The following is a 14,166-nucleotide window of genomic DNA, read 5'->3' on the forward strand; positions in this document are numbered from 1 at the left end:
AAGGATTTGAGACAGGAAGTGCAGGGGGGCGCAGAGGAGAGACAAGCTTCGTTGCCCTGGGGCCCCGCCCTGCTTCCTTCAGCAATGACATGTAGAGGAAACTAACCTGAAGGTCCAGTAGTTGAACCACCATGTATCCAATGCAGGGGGTGTGGGTTCGATCTCTGGCCAGGGAACTAAAATCCCACATGTCATGTGGTACAGCTAATAAAGAAATTTACAAAAATGACACATAGAACAGAGGCTGCTGCAACTGCAAAGTACCACTAGGATCTGTTTCAAGACCATCCCAGGACTTCCTTGGTGGTCCAGGGGTTAGGACTCCTAGCTTCCAATGTAGGGGACATGGGTTTGATCCCTGGTCGGGGAACTAAGATCCCAGCAAAAAATAAAAACAAACAAACCCTTCCTCCCCCCTCAATGGACTCAGGCCTGCTGATGAACTTGTTCTTAGGGAAATAAGGGCAGCTGAGGATGGGTTGGAGACATCCTCTTATCCTCAGCATCTGGTCCAGAGTGTGAGTCCCTGAGGGTCACAGTGTCAGGAGCTGGGCAAACAGGGTGGCTGTGGACCACCGGTGACTTCATCTTTTCCGAGCAGAAGCCAGGCCCCTGGAGGAGAAAGGGCTCCTGTCTCCCTTCCTCCAGGCCATCATGTTCTGTATTAAACATCAGCTCTTTAGGGAAGCCTTCTCTCCAGGGCTCAGAGACCCCACGACAATGTGTTCCCCCAGGAGGCTCAGATCCAGAGCAGCCTCTGAGTTCTCAGGCCTCTGTCGTCTACCCTGCTTGTTTTCCCTATTGGATGAGTTCCTCCATCTCTCCACCTGCCCGGAAGCTACCTATTTAACGTGCCAGGCGCATTCCCAGGCCCTGGGGCAGCTCCCTGTGAGGCAGTGAGCAGGTCATCACTGAAAGTAGTCTGAGAGCAGGAGCACTGAAGAGGCCAGGGGGATCCAGGTTGGAGAGTTTCCCCAGCAGGCTTGTATGTCAGAGCCAAGGAGTGAATCTGCTGGCAGGGCTGATCCGTGACATGACGCACGACATGATCTGTGCCCTTGTCAGCTGAGGAAGGACAGAAGATAGGGAGGAGAGGGTGAGGGCAAAAAGAAGGGGCATCTTGGGACTTCCCTGGGGGTCCAGTGGTTAAGACTTCACCTTCCAATGCAGGGGACGAGGGTTTGATCCCTGTTTGTGGAGCTAGGATCTCATATTCCTTGCTGTCAAAAATCTGAAACATAAAACAGAAGCAATATTGTAACAAATTCAATAGACTTGAAAAATGGTCTACAAAAAAAAAAAATCTTAAAAGAAAGAATGAGCATCTGGTCTAGCGAATTGCACATTAGTATCTGGACGGCAGTGTGTGTATATGTATATGTGTGTATGTGTGTCTACCATGAAGGTAGGATGGCAAGCGTACAAGTAGGACAGGTGGTCCAAGAAGGTAAGTCTTGGCAGGAGCTCTCCCATCTGTCCTAGAGGTTCTGAGTTCTGTCCTGATAGCATGTAGCATGACTGGACCTCATTAGCTTAGCCCCAGCCTGACCCCCACTCTGCCCAACCACACACAACAACATTGACTAATACATAGTGTTGGGCTTCCCTGGTGGATAAAGAACCTGCCTGCAGTGCAGAAGACCCAGGTTCTATGCCAGGGTTGGGAAGATCCCCTGGAGAAGGAAATGGCAACCCACTCCAGCATTCTTGCCTGGAGAATTCCATGGACAGAGGAGCCTGGAGGGCTACAGTCCATAGGATTGCAAAGAGCTGGACATGACTGAGTGACTAGCACTTTCACCTCCTTTATAGTTTGTGTTATACCCTTGACTTACATCCTGGGCAAAAAGAAGAAATGGCTGTGATGATTTCTCAGACACTTGTTTTGAAACCAGTATGAAAGACATTGTTATATTGATCATGACTTTTAAGATTTGATTCTGGGGAGAAAAACGTCTCTCTCTTAAGGCAATGGAAAATTTCCTTCTGTGGATATGTTTATATCTATATACCTGCAACTATATCTGTTTTTACCTCTATCTATACCTAGATATATAAATACAGACATATAGATTCCACTATTTGCTAAATTTTATTTAATGAGTATCTCTTACTTTTATCTTATTTATTTTTATTATTGAAAACAAGATATGTTTCTCCCTGCCAAGGCAAAAAATATATATCTAGATGTGTGTCTAGACATAAAAATAAAGATAAATAAAACTAATATATTCTCATTAAATAAAATTCAGCAAATAATGCAGAATAGAGGAAAACAAACAGCCAAACTACCACTAAAAGTAACTCAGTTTAATATTTTGAGGGCTTGATACTATGTAGTTTTAAGCTATCTGTGGCTCTGGAGTAAAACCTGAGACACCAGTTAGACTGGGTTAGAAAGGCAATGTTTGACTCAAAAAACATGGGCTGTTTCATTCTCCAGGTCTGTGACTCCATTCCTGCCCTGTACCATTTTTCTATATTCCACATGTGTGTGTTAATATATGATATCTGTTTTCCTCTTTCTGACTTAACTTCACTTACCTGTGTTCTTGCAGGGTGCTGCCCTGGATGCTGCTGTAATGTACTGACACTACATTACACAGACAGTATACTGCATTTTGAAATCTGTAAAATGATGGACACTGAAAGGCACGTAGACTTGAGGATGTCAGATAAGGGACCGTGGACCTACATGTGGACTTACAAACCCATCATTTCTCGGGAATGTTTTAACTCTGCCTTGATATTCTTAATTTCAGGCCTGTGTGAGTCAACTGGAGTAAAGTTGTTCAGACAAGTCCAGCAGAGTTGGTTGTGCAATAATATCATGATAATATTCTGGCATAAATACGTATAATGCTTATCCCAAGCTTTGGGCCCTTCTCTGGCCTTTAAATATATCTTAAAGAATATGAATTATTTGAAAATATTGTTAATGCACTTTCCCAGCTGTCTAGTGGTTAAGACTCTGTACTTCCACTCCAGGGGGTGCAGGTTCCATTATGGGTTGGGGAACTAAGATCCCACATGCTGCTCAGTTCAGTTCAGTCACTCAGTCATGTCCAACTCTTTGCAACCCCATGAATCGCAGCACACCAGGCCTCCCTGTCCATCACCAACTCCCAGAGTTCACTCAGACTCACGTTCATCAAGTCAGTGATGCCATCCAGCCATCTCATCCTCGGTCGTCCCCTTCTCCTCCTGCCCCCAATCCCTCCCAGCATCAGAGTCTTTTCCAGTGAGTCAACTCTTCGCATGAGGTGGCCAAAGTGCTGGAGCTTCAGCTTTAGCATCATTCCTTCCAAAGAAATCCCAAGGTTGATCCCCTTCAGAATGGACTGGTTGGATCTCCTTGCAGTCCAAGGGACTCTCAAGAGTCTTCTCCAACACCACAGTTCAAAAGCATCAATTCTTCAGCACTCAGCCTTCTTCACAGTCCAACTCTCACATCCATACATGACTACTGGAAAAACCATAGCCTTGACTAGACGGACCTTAGTCAGCAAAGTAATGTCTCTGCTTTTCAATATGCTATCTAGGTTGGTCATAACTTTTCTTCCAAGGAGTAAGCGTCTTTTAATTTCATGGCCTCAGTCACCATCTGCAGTGATTTTGGAGCCCCCCCAAATAAAGTCTGACACTGTTTCCACTGTTTCTCCATCTATTTCCCATGAAGTGATGGGACCAGATGCCATGATCTTCATTTTCTGAATGTTGAGCTTTAAGCCAACTTTTTCACTCTCCTCTTTCACTTTCATCAAGAGGCTTTTTAGTTCCTTTTCACTTTCTGCCATAAGGGTGGTGTCATCTGCATATCTGAGGTTATTGATATTTCTCCTGGCAATCTTGATTCCAGCTTGTGCTTCATCCAGTTCAGCGTTTCTCATGATGTCCTCTGCATATAAGTTAAATAAGCAGGGTGACAATATACAGCCTTGACGTACTCCTTTTCCTATTTGGAACCAGTCTGTTGTTCCATGTCCAGTTCTAACTGTTGCTTTCTGACCTGCATACAGATTTCTCAAGAGGCAGGTCAGGTGGTCTGGTATTCCCATCTCTTTCAGAATTTTCCACAGTTTCCAGTCAAAGGCTTTGGCATAGTCAATAAAGCAGAAATAGATGTTTTCCTGGAATTCTCTTGCTTTTTCCATGATCCAGTGGAGAAGAACTGTACAAAGAAGATCTTCACGACCTGGATAATCACGATGGTGTGATCACTCATCTAGAGCCAGACATCCTGGAATGTGAAGTCAAGTGGGCCTTAGAAAGCATCACTACGAACAAAGCTAGTGGAGGTGATGGAATTCCAGTAGAGCTATTTCAAATCCTGAGATATGATGCTGTGAAAGTGCTGCACTCAATATGCCAGCAAATTTGGAAAACTCAGCAGTGGCCACAGGACTGGAAAAGGTCAGTTTTCATTCCAATCCCAAAGAAAGGCAATGCCAAAGAATGCTCAAACTACCACACAATTGCACTCATCTCGCATGCTAGTAAAGTAATGCTCAAAATTATCCAAGCCAGGCTTCAGCAATACGTGAACTGTGAACTTCCTGATGTTCAAGCTGGTTTTAGAAAAGGCAGAGGAACCAGAGTTCAAATTGCCAACATCCACTGGATCATGGAAAAAGCAAGAGAATTCCAGAAAACCATCTATTTCTGCTTTATTGCCTATGCTAAAGCCTTTGACTGTGTGGATCACAATAAACTGTGGGAAATTCTTCAAGAGATGGGAATACCAGACCACCTGACCTGCCTCTTGAGAAATCTGTATGCAGGTCAGGGAGCTGAGCCATCAGGGAAGTCCTAAACTCACTAAATAGATTTATATTTATTAAACACTGCTTTTAATTCATTTTACACCATGGGCTTTCTCATAAAACTTTATCTGGAAGGTGTTCTAATTCAGTTACCCGATGGTATAAACCTGGAAGAGGACAGTGATAACTAGAGATTATGGTATCTTCTGCAATCCTTGGGGGAAATAAAGGTACCCTTTAAGTTGTTTCAGGTGAAGAACGTGGGTGGGATTATAGAGAAGAGAAATTATTTCACATGGTATCTTTCTGCATTAATGATTTCAACACGGATTCTTAGCAGTTATCAACAACTGGTCACTGCTCTCTGGATTCTGACCTAGGCAATCCTGAGCTCAGTCTTCCACTTCCATCTCTTTCTTGATTCAGTCCACGTAGTTGAGGAGATTGGTGTAGAACCCATACCCTTCACCACACCCGATGCCCCAGGACACGATGCCTTTGGCCACCCAGAGGTCATTTTTCTTATCCCTCACTGCAAAGACCCCTCCGGCATCCCCACGGCAGATGTCATGCTTTAAGGTTGGGCTCCTAGCACAGAACATGTTTTCAGAAAACACATCATGCCTGTTTTTTTTGCTGGAGCTAGCGCTCGCAAGTCTCTCACCTAGCTACTGACAGACGGACAAACCTGAGGTCGTGAGAAATTCTCTCCTCCATGATCCCAAAGCCACTGACACAGCCTATGAGACCCAGGTCATAGAGGGTCTCGTTATCTGGGAGGCAGTTGGCAGGAGGTTGGGGCCCAGGGTGACGCTATTTTCCAGCTCCAGGAGGGCGATGTCCCCCTCGAAATTGTGGGACTCTTCCTGGCGGTAGTCTGGCTGGATTATGACCCTATGGACCAGGTGGTTGGACAGCTTGATGATCTCTTCCATGTTGTGTGGCCCAGGAATACATCCATGCTGACGTTGCCCTGCCCCTGGAGGTGCTTGGGGTTGATGGTGTGCGCGGCCGTGAGGATCCAGCGGTCTCCCAGCAGCGCGCTGCCCCTGGGCCCGTGGATTTTGGTATAGGCCTGCCAGGGGAAGTTGCCCAGCTTGGCCTTCTGGCCTCCAATGATGCGCTGCCTCTGCACGACAGGGTGGACTGGCTTCCCGCACACTGGGGAGGAGAAGATGGGTTCAGGGAGAGAAACGTCAGTGCCCGTCTGCCCACCTCCCTCCATGGCCTTTCCCTCCCCTTTGCCCCTCTTTTGGCTCAGGGCCCTTTCCTCTCTCTTCATCCTCCTCAACCCACCATCTTTGGCATATTGTCAGCCACCTTTCCTCGTTCTTGTTTATTCTTTCCTGGGGCTTTTCTTGCCCTTTTTATTTAATCTTGGTCTCCCTTCTGCTCAGTGGAAAGTCCAGGACTGTCAGGACAGGGCCGGCTCTCTGGGTCCCTCCGCCCTTCTCCTGGGGTATCTCCTCTCCTTTCTTCAGATGCCTCATGTCTGTCTTCAGCTTCAGGCTGGACTGTCTCTCTCTTGTCTATGCCACCCCTCCTCTGAGGCCCTGCATGGCTGCCAAGGCCACAGAGGACAGTGGAGGGCTTCCACTCACCTGGCAAACACTGTTCTCTCCTGCCAGCTTGTTCTTCCAAATGCCCTGAGCCGTGCAGGTATACAGCCCTGCACAGGGGAGAGGGGCCTGAGCTCAGGCTTGGGGGTCATGGGCAGGGACCAAGAGCAGCAAAGCGAGAACACAGCAGACGAGGAACAAAGGGAAAGGTTCAAATATCTGCAGATGGGATATTGAAAGTCTAAGGGGCACCATGTGTATGTTTTTGTTTTGATACTAAATGGAAAAATCAGAATACTTAACTCATATTCAGTGTGATCCCTATGTTTGAAAGTTTACACAGAAACTGGAAGGAACTTATCAGGAAGATCTCATCAATGATTGCATCTTGGTGCTGAGTTGTGGATGATAACGGGAGCTATTTTTTGTTTGTTTGTTTGGAGGGGGGAATTTGTTTGGCCGAGCAGTGCAGATCTTAGTTCCCCAATTACGGACTGAACTTGAGTCCTCAGCAGTGAAAATGTGGAGTCCTGCCTGCTGGACTGTCAGGGAATTCCCCGTAGCTATGTCTTCTGATTGTGGACAATGAACCCTGCTTGATGCTCAACACTTTATCTGTGTTATGTCACTGAAGCACCACGGTGATGCTTTTCAGCTTCCCAGGTGGAGCTAGTGGAAAAGAACCCTGCCAATGCAAAAGACATGATAGACACAGTTCAATCCCTGGGTTGGGAAGAACCCCTGGAGGGAGAAATGGCAACCCATTCCAGTATTCTTGCCTGGAGAATTCCATGGACAGAGGAGCCTGGTGGGCTATAATCCATGGGGTCGAAAAGAGTCTGACACAACTGAGCGACTAACACTAGAGACAAGGAAACTGGGTTTAAATTTTTTTTGCACAAGGTCATATAACTTCTAAGTGCCAGAACAAAGATGCAAAGGGAGGATTGTCTGACTTCAAAGCCGAGTTCTTAAATAATACCCTGTACAGCATATAAATAAGATTATTTTTCTGTTTTGCACATTTCAAACCTACAAGGCATGTGATTTCTTTTATTTAAAATAAGTTTTTAAGATAACCATAGATGAGTTTGAGAGTAGTCTAGTAATGCAAAAAGTCACAACAGAGCAACCTGAGAGGGGGTGTGGGGAGAACGCTGAGGGAACCCCACTGCTAAACCTGTAGTGCGGGTCGGGGTGGGGGTCATGATGGTGATTGTGATAGTGGTGTAATGATGGTGCCAGTGGTGGTGGTAATGCTGATGGCAGTGGTAGTGATGGTCGTGGTTCTGATGGTGATGGTGATGGTGGTGATGAGAGAGAGCTGTTTATGAGATTCAGGTCTTTCTTTCTATCAGCTCAAGTGTCTCCATCTTCAACCTTATTAGAAGCCTCTTGGCACCCCTGAAACCAGTGCCCTGGCTAAATATCTTAATATTCCCTTCTTGGAGACTCTGTTGGAAGAAATTGCAGAAGATTCCCAACAAGAGGGAGAAGACAGCTGTTTGCACGTGTCCTTACCTCGCTCAGACTCGCTTGTGCCGTCTTTGGCGTGCATCTTGTAGAAGGGCTCGTGGCAGCAGTACTGGATACGGGCCTCGTAGGTGTTCACCTCCTCTCTGGCGGTGTAATTGAAGGCCCCGTTGGGCAGGCTTCAGGGCCGCCCGCAGTCCTTGACTTGGAGAGAGCACAGGGCCCTGTGAGAACTGAGAAGGACTGTACCAGAACTTTAGTGGGAGGGGTGGGAACCCGCAGGCCAGGCTTCCCACTTCTTCGGATTAAAGAATCCCAAATTCTGTCTTCCATTCAGTACAAGGCCAGGAGCCCAGCACAGGCGCCACTCACCCACGGCTTGGTAGTGGGCCTGGAAGCCCTTGTTGAATATGTCGGTGCTGTTCTCCTCGTTGGAGAAGTCTGTGTGGAAGGTCAGCAGCATCTTGTTTCCTTGGGACACGAATTCCATCCTTCCAGGGGGTTGCCCAGGGGAGAGCCCAGCTGCCCACAGAACGTCCCTAGGGTCTTCTTATTAGCAGAGATCTGTGGGGGAGGGACAGAGGGACAAGCTATTGAAGGAACACGCCCCACATGGAACATTATGAAGGTCAGTGAGGGTCACTTCTCCTGAACCACAGAAGTGATCCCGCCCCCTTCTGGACAGCCTCCAACTGCTCTCTACCTGATGGGCTCTGTCTCTTGCAACTTCCCCATGGGCCTTTCCTCTGTCCTGCATCCCTATTGGCTGACCTTGCACATTATCCCGTGCCTGGGACATCGGCCCTCCCTTTTATGTCCCCCATCTGTGACAAACCTAGGCAGCATATTAAAAAGCCGAGACATCACTTTGCTGACAAAGTAGTCAGAGATTTGGTGTTTCCAGTATTCACGTATGGATGTGAGAGCTGGACCATAACGAAGGCTGAGTGCTGAAAAATTGATGCCTTCAAATCATGATGCTGGAGAAGACTCTTGAGAATCCCCTGGACAACAGATAGATCAAACCAGTCAATCCTAAAGGAAATCAACCCTGAATATTCATTGGAAAGGCAGGTTGAAGCTGAATCTCCAATACTTTGGCCACCTGATGCGAAGAGCTGACTCATTGGAAAAGACCCTGATGCTGGGAAAGATTGAGGGCAGGAGAAGGGGATGACAGATGAATGATGGTTGGATAGCATCACCGACTCAATGGACATGAGTTTGAGCAAACTCTAGGAGACAGTGAAGGACAGGGAGGCCTGGCGTGCTGCAGTCCATGGGTTTGCAAAGAGTCAGATAGGACTTAGTGACTGAACAACGTGTGTCAGACCTTTCTTTACCCCCCACCTCCTCCTGTGGCCATCTCCCACTGGAATCCTGGTTACCTCTTCCTGGTTTCTATCATTCCTTCATCCCTAGAGCCTGGATGGTCTGCTTAACCTCCTGTCCTTCCACCTTGTTTTGGTCAACCCATTCCTGTCCAGCCATGACTCCTGATATTCAGCTGAGTGTGAGCATCTGGGACCTGCCAGCTTAGCAAGCATCACTGAGCTCTCCTTACCTCTTCCTTCACAGATTCCTTAACTCTTGCAAAACAGAAGACATCCCTCCTCCTATCTCATCCCCACTTTGCCTGCTACCAGGACCCTCCCTACCAGTACTGCTGACATCTCAAGTCCTCTGGGCTGGGAAGATACGGCATTTTCACGGTATTCTTTTATACCCTGCAGGGGATCTCCTGGAAATAGTATTTATGGGTTGTGTGTAGGCTCTATCTGGATCCTGAATCAAAATTTTTTATTTTATTTTTAGGCTGTGCATGTGGAATCCTAGTTCCCCACCTAAGTTCCCCAGGAATCAAACCTGGGCCCCCTGCCTTGGCAGCACAGAGTCTTAGCCACTGGACCACTGGACCACTGGGGAAGGCTCCAGGAATCTCAGCTTATCGGATGTAGAAAGAGGGACTGGGATGGGGCCTCGGTCGTGACAGAGGAGAGGGGACTGAGCCCACTGTCCTGGCTGCAGACCACCCTTGAGCCACCACCACACACAAGCCGCTTCCCCACGTCCCTGTGTTCCTGGTGAGGAGGCAGCCACAGTAACACTCTCCATGGCAACAGGGAAACTGAGGCATGGAAGTTTCCAAAATCCAGGTAGGTAAGCAGACAGGGAAGGTTTTTCTGACTCCTGTGGACAGTGCATTCCCCAAGAGCAGGGCCTGTCCCCTCCCTCTCTGTTTCTCCCCTCTGTGCTCCACGAGGGTCTCTCAGACCAGTGGCCTCCCATCCTCAACACCCCTGGACTTCCAGAGCCCCACCTGGCCATCAGCTTTCACCAGCTTGGGGCTGTGTCCCCAGGCAGGGTGTCCTATCCAGGCCGGTCAGAACCCGGGTCCCCAGGTTCCAGAGACACTCAGTTCTCCCTCTGCCCACCTCCCTCAACTGCCCCCTACATTGACATAGTCATAGAAACAACCTTCCGAAGGATCCAGGTCAAACTGCCAGAAAGTGAGTTTCACCCTGTACCCTGTGGGTACTGTGACCACAGTGGTCCTCTCAAAACCTGGGGAACTGAGGGGATGTCACTTCCCCATAGAGCTTCTGAGGGGTGGAGGTGGCGCCTTCCACCCGGTAGAACAGGACCGGCAGCAGGAGGTATAAGAGCCACCTGCCAGGTCTGGCCTGTAGGGCGGGAGGGGTGCAGACCCTTGCTGTCTGGTAGGGGTGGGATTGCCGTACCGCTGGTCATTTTCCTCTCGGTCCATTCTAGACCTCAGGGAGATGTCCTAGGGTGGGTGGAGAGGGTGCACGGGGGAGGCTGGTCTCTGCAGCTGCTGCACTGGGTGCTCCTCCCCGCAGCCAGTGTCCTCCAGAGGTCATCACGCTCCGCCCACCTCTCTCTCCAGCCTCCTCCCTGCCCTGTTGCATCACTCTGCTCCCTTCCAGGAATCGCGTGGCTTGGGACCAGTTAACTGAGGGTGAGGGTTTCCAGTCATGGTCTCTGAAATGGCTCCCACATGCTCAGCAAGGCCTCTGGGAGAGACCACCTATGGAAGAGGGTCTAAGGCACGGAGACTGACCCTCCAGGCTGAGGGACTCTCCACGTCGCTGCTCCCTAGGAGCTGGAGGAGGAAGGCAGTGTGGCCTCACCTCCTGGGTCTGAGTCTCCTTTCTCCCCAGGAGGAGGGATGGGGCATGTGTTTGAGTGTGTTCCTGTGTGTGCACCCTGGAGGGATATGGTATATGGGGACGGGGAGAGTGCTCCCACCTCTCTCAGTAAGTCTGGGCACAGGGGCCCCCGTGTCCAGGATCATCCCCTTTTGTGTTTCCCTCCCTCCTTGGTCCCCCTCAGGCTTACATTTCTTAAGGCCTGTTGTTGGATCTCTAACTCTCATGACAAGGTCTTCATCCACTCTGTGACCAGGGAGAGCAGGGTCATGTAGAGGAGGGAAGGGGTTGGGAGGGACTGTGGAGGGGAGGTGGTGACCATTCCGGGAAACCATTCCCAGGAGGAAGGTTGTAGGGAATGAGCTATTTGCATAAGCAAAACCAGAAAAAAAAAATTCTGTTTCCAGTTTAATTTAGTTTTGGTTGTGAAATATCTGATGGTGCTCCCACCTGCTGGCCCACATGGATAAGGGCTAGAGATGGTTCTCCATTTTTAGTAGCAGCAGTGAAAGTCGCTCAGGCGTGTCCGCCTCTTTGGGATCCCATGGACTAAACAGTCCATGGAATTCTCCAGGCCTGAATACTGGAGAGGGCAGCCTTTCCCTTCTCCAGGGGATCTTCACAACCCAGGGATCGAACTCAGGACTCCTGCATTGCAGGCGGATTCTTTACTAGCTGAGCCACAGGGGAAGCTGAAGAATACTGGAGCGGGTAGCCTATCCCTTCTCCAGTGGATCTTCCCGACCCAGGAATCGAAGTGGGCTCTCCTACATTGCAGACAGATTCTGCATTTTTAGGAACAGAAAAGCCTTGGGTTTGAGGCCCAGATGCCACTTTCTAAATCTGACGGGAATGCCCCCTTCCTCAGGGCCCTTCCTGGGGACTGCAGCTGTGTGTTCAGGGTTCCTATCCAAAGGGCACTAGAAATCACAGTTAAGGGTTTTTTTTTTTTTTCCTGGCCTTCTGTCTCCATTAACCTGTTCTCCCTGTCCTTAGTCAGCCAGCAGCTCTGGTCCAGGAATGCCCGGAATAATGGAACAGGATCAAGATCAGAGATGGGAAGTGTAGGAGGACGCAGAGGAGAGAGAAGCTTGGTTGCCCTGGGGACCCACCCTGCTTCCCTCATCAGTGACACACAGAGGGAACTTACCTGATGGTCTAGTGGTTAAAACATCATGTATCCAATGCACAGTGTGTGGGTATGATATCTGGTCAGGGAACTATGATACCACATGCCATGTGGTGCTGCTAATGAAGAAATTTTAAAAAGTAGAGCGTGGGGGTTGCTGTGACTGCAAAGCACCACTAGGGTCTGTTTTAAGACCCTCCCAGGACTTCCCTGGTGGTCCAGGTGTTAGGACTCCCAGCTTCCCATACAAGGAGCATAGGTTTGATTCCTGGTTGGAGAACTAATATCCCACACGCAGTGGAGCAACAAAACAAAACAAAACAACCCTTCCTCCCTCCTCAGTGGACTCAGGCCTGCCAATGAACTTGTTCCTTAGAGGAACAAGGGCAGTTGAGGACAGGACGGAGACATCTTATCCTTAGCATCTGGTCCAGAGTGTGAGCCCATGAGGGTTATGGCGCCTGGGGCTGGGCAAACAGGGTGGCTGTGGACCACCAGTGACTTGGTATTTTCCCAGCAGAAGTCAGGCCCCCAGAAGGAGAAAGGGCTCTTGTATCTTCCATCCTTCAGGCCATCATGTTCTGTATTAAACATCTGCTCTTTAGGAAAGCCTTCTCTCCAGGGCTCAGAAACCCCACGACAATGTGTTCCCCCGGGAGGCTCAGATCCAGAGCAGCCTCTGAGTTCTCAGGCCTCTGTGGTCTACCCTGCTTGTTCTCCCTATTGGATGAGTTCCTCCATCTCTCCACCTGCCCGGAAGCTATCTATTTAACGTGCCAGGTGCATTCCCAGGCCCTGGGGCAGCTCCCTGTGAGGCAGTGAGCAGGTCATCACTGAAAGTAGTCTGAGAGCAGGAGCACTGAAGAGGCCAGGTGGATCCAGGTTGGAGGGTTTCCCCAGCAGGCTTGTATGTCAGAGCCAAGGAGTGAATCTGCTGGCAGGGCTGATCCGTGACATGACGCACGACATGATCTGTGCCCTTGTCAGCTGAGGAAGGACAGAAGATAGGGAGGAGGGGGTGAGGGCAAAAAGAAGGGGCATCTCGGGACTTCCCTGGGGGTCCAGTGGTTAAGAATTAGCCTTCCAATGCAGGGGGCGAGGGTTTGATCCCTGGTTGGGGAGCTAGAATCTCACATGCCTTGTGGTGAAAAAATAAAAAATAAAAATATAAAACAGAAGCAATATTGTAACCAATTCAATAGACTTTAATAATGGTCTAAATAAAAAAAGATCTTGAAAAAGAAAGAAGGTGCATCTGGTCTAGTAAATTTCACATTAGTATCTGGACGGCAGTGTGTCTGTGTGTGTGCTGTGTGTTTACCATGATGGTAGGCTGGAAGACGTACTGGTCGAAGAGGTGGTCCAAGAAGGTAAGTCTTGGCAGGAGCTCTCCCATCTGTCCTAGAGGTTCTGAGTTCTGTCCTGATAGCATGTAGCATGACTGGACCTCATTAGCTCAGCCCCAGCCTGACCCCCACTCTGCCCAACCACCCACAACAACCTTGACTTATACATAGTGTTGGGGTTTCCTGGTGGATCAAATGGTAAAGAATCTGCCCACAGTGCAGGAGACCAGGGTTCTATTCCAGGGTCAAGAAGATCCCCTGGAGAAGGAAATGGCAACCCACTCCAGTATCCTTGCCCAGAGAATTCCATGGACAGAGGACCCTGGCAGGCTGCAGTTCATAGTGTAGCAAAGAGTCAGACAGGACTGAACAACTAACATTCACTTCCTTCATATTCTGTGTTATACCCCTGACTTACACGCTGGACAGAAAGAATGACGATTGCTCAGGCACTTGTTTTGGAACCAGTACTTAAGACATTGTTATATTGATCATGCCTTTTAAGATTTGATTCTGAGGAGAAAAACATTTCTCTCTTAAGTTAATAGATGTTATCCCTCTGTGGGTATATTTATATCTATATACCTGTACCTATATCTACCTCTAGACATATCTAGATATGTCTAGATATAGATATATAGATACAGAAGTATAGACTCCACTATTTGCTAAATTTTATTTAATGAGTACATGTTACTTTTATTTATCTTACTTGTTTTTATTATT

At 48.6% G+C, this 14,166-nt stretch overlaps 1 protein-coding gene and 1 pseudogene across 1 annotated transcript in view; both read right to left on the reverse strand.

Moving 5' to 3' along the window:
* C1R (complement C1r) overlaps positions 1-11,180 on the reverse strand; it is a 45,438-nt gene extending 34,258 nt beyond the window's left edge. Inside the window, exon 1 of the mRNA XM_040235055.1 lies at positions 11,156-11,180. Coding sequence (XP_040090989.1) covers positions 11,156-11,157 — 2 coding nt within the window. The 5' untranslated portion in view covers positions 11,158-11,180. The remainder of the gene's footprint in view (positions 1-11,155) is intronic.
* On the reverse strand, positions 5,065-8,285 carry LOC120858487 (annotated as a pseudogene).
* Positions 11,181-14,166: the final 2,986 nt, after the last annotated feature.

Source organism: Oryx dammah, unplaced genomic scaffold (assembly GCF_014754425.2).
Source record: "Oryx dammah isolate SB20612 unplaced genomic scaffold, SCBI_Odam_1.1 HiC_scaffold_29, whole genome shotgun sequence".
Lineage (NCBI taxonomy): Eukaryota > Metazoa > Chordata > Mammalia > Artiodactyla > Bovidae > Oryx > Oryx dammah.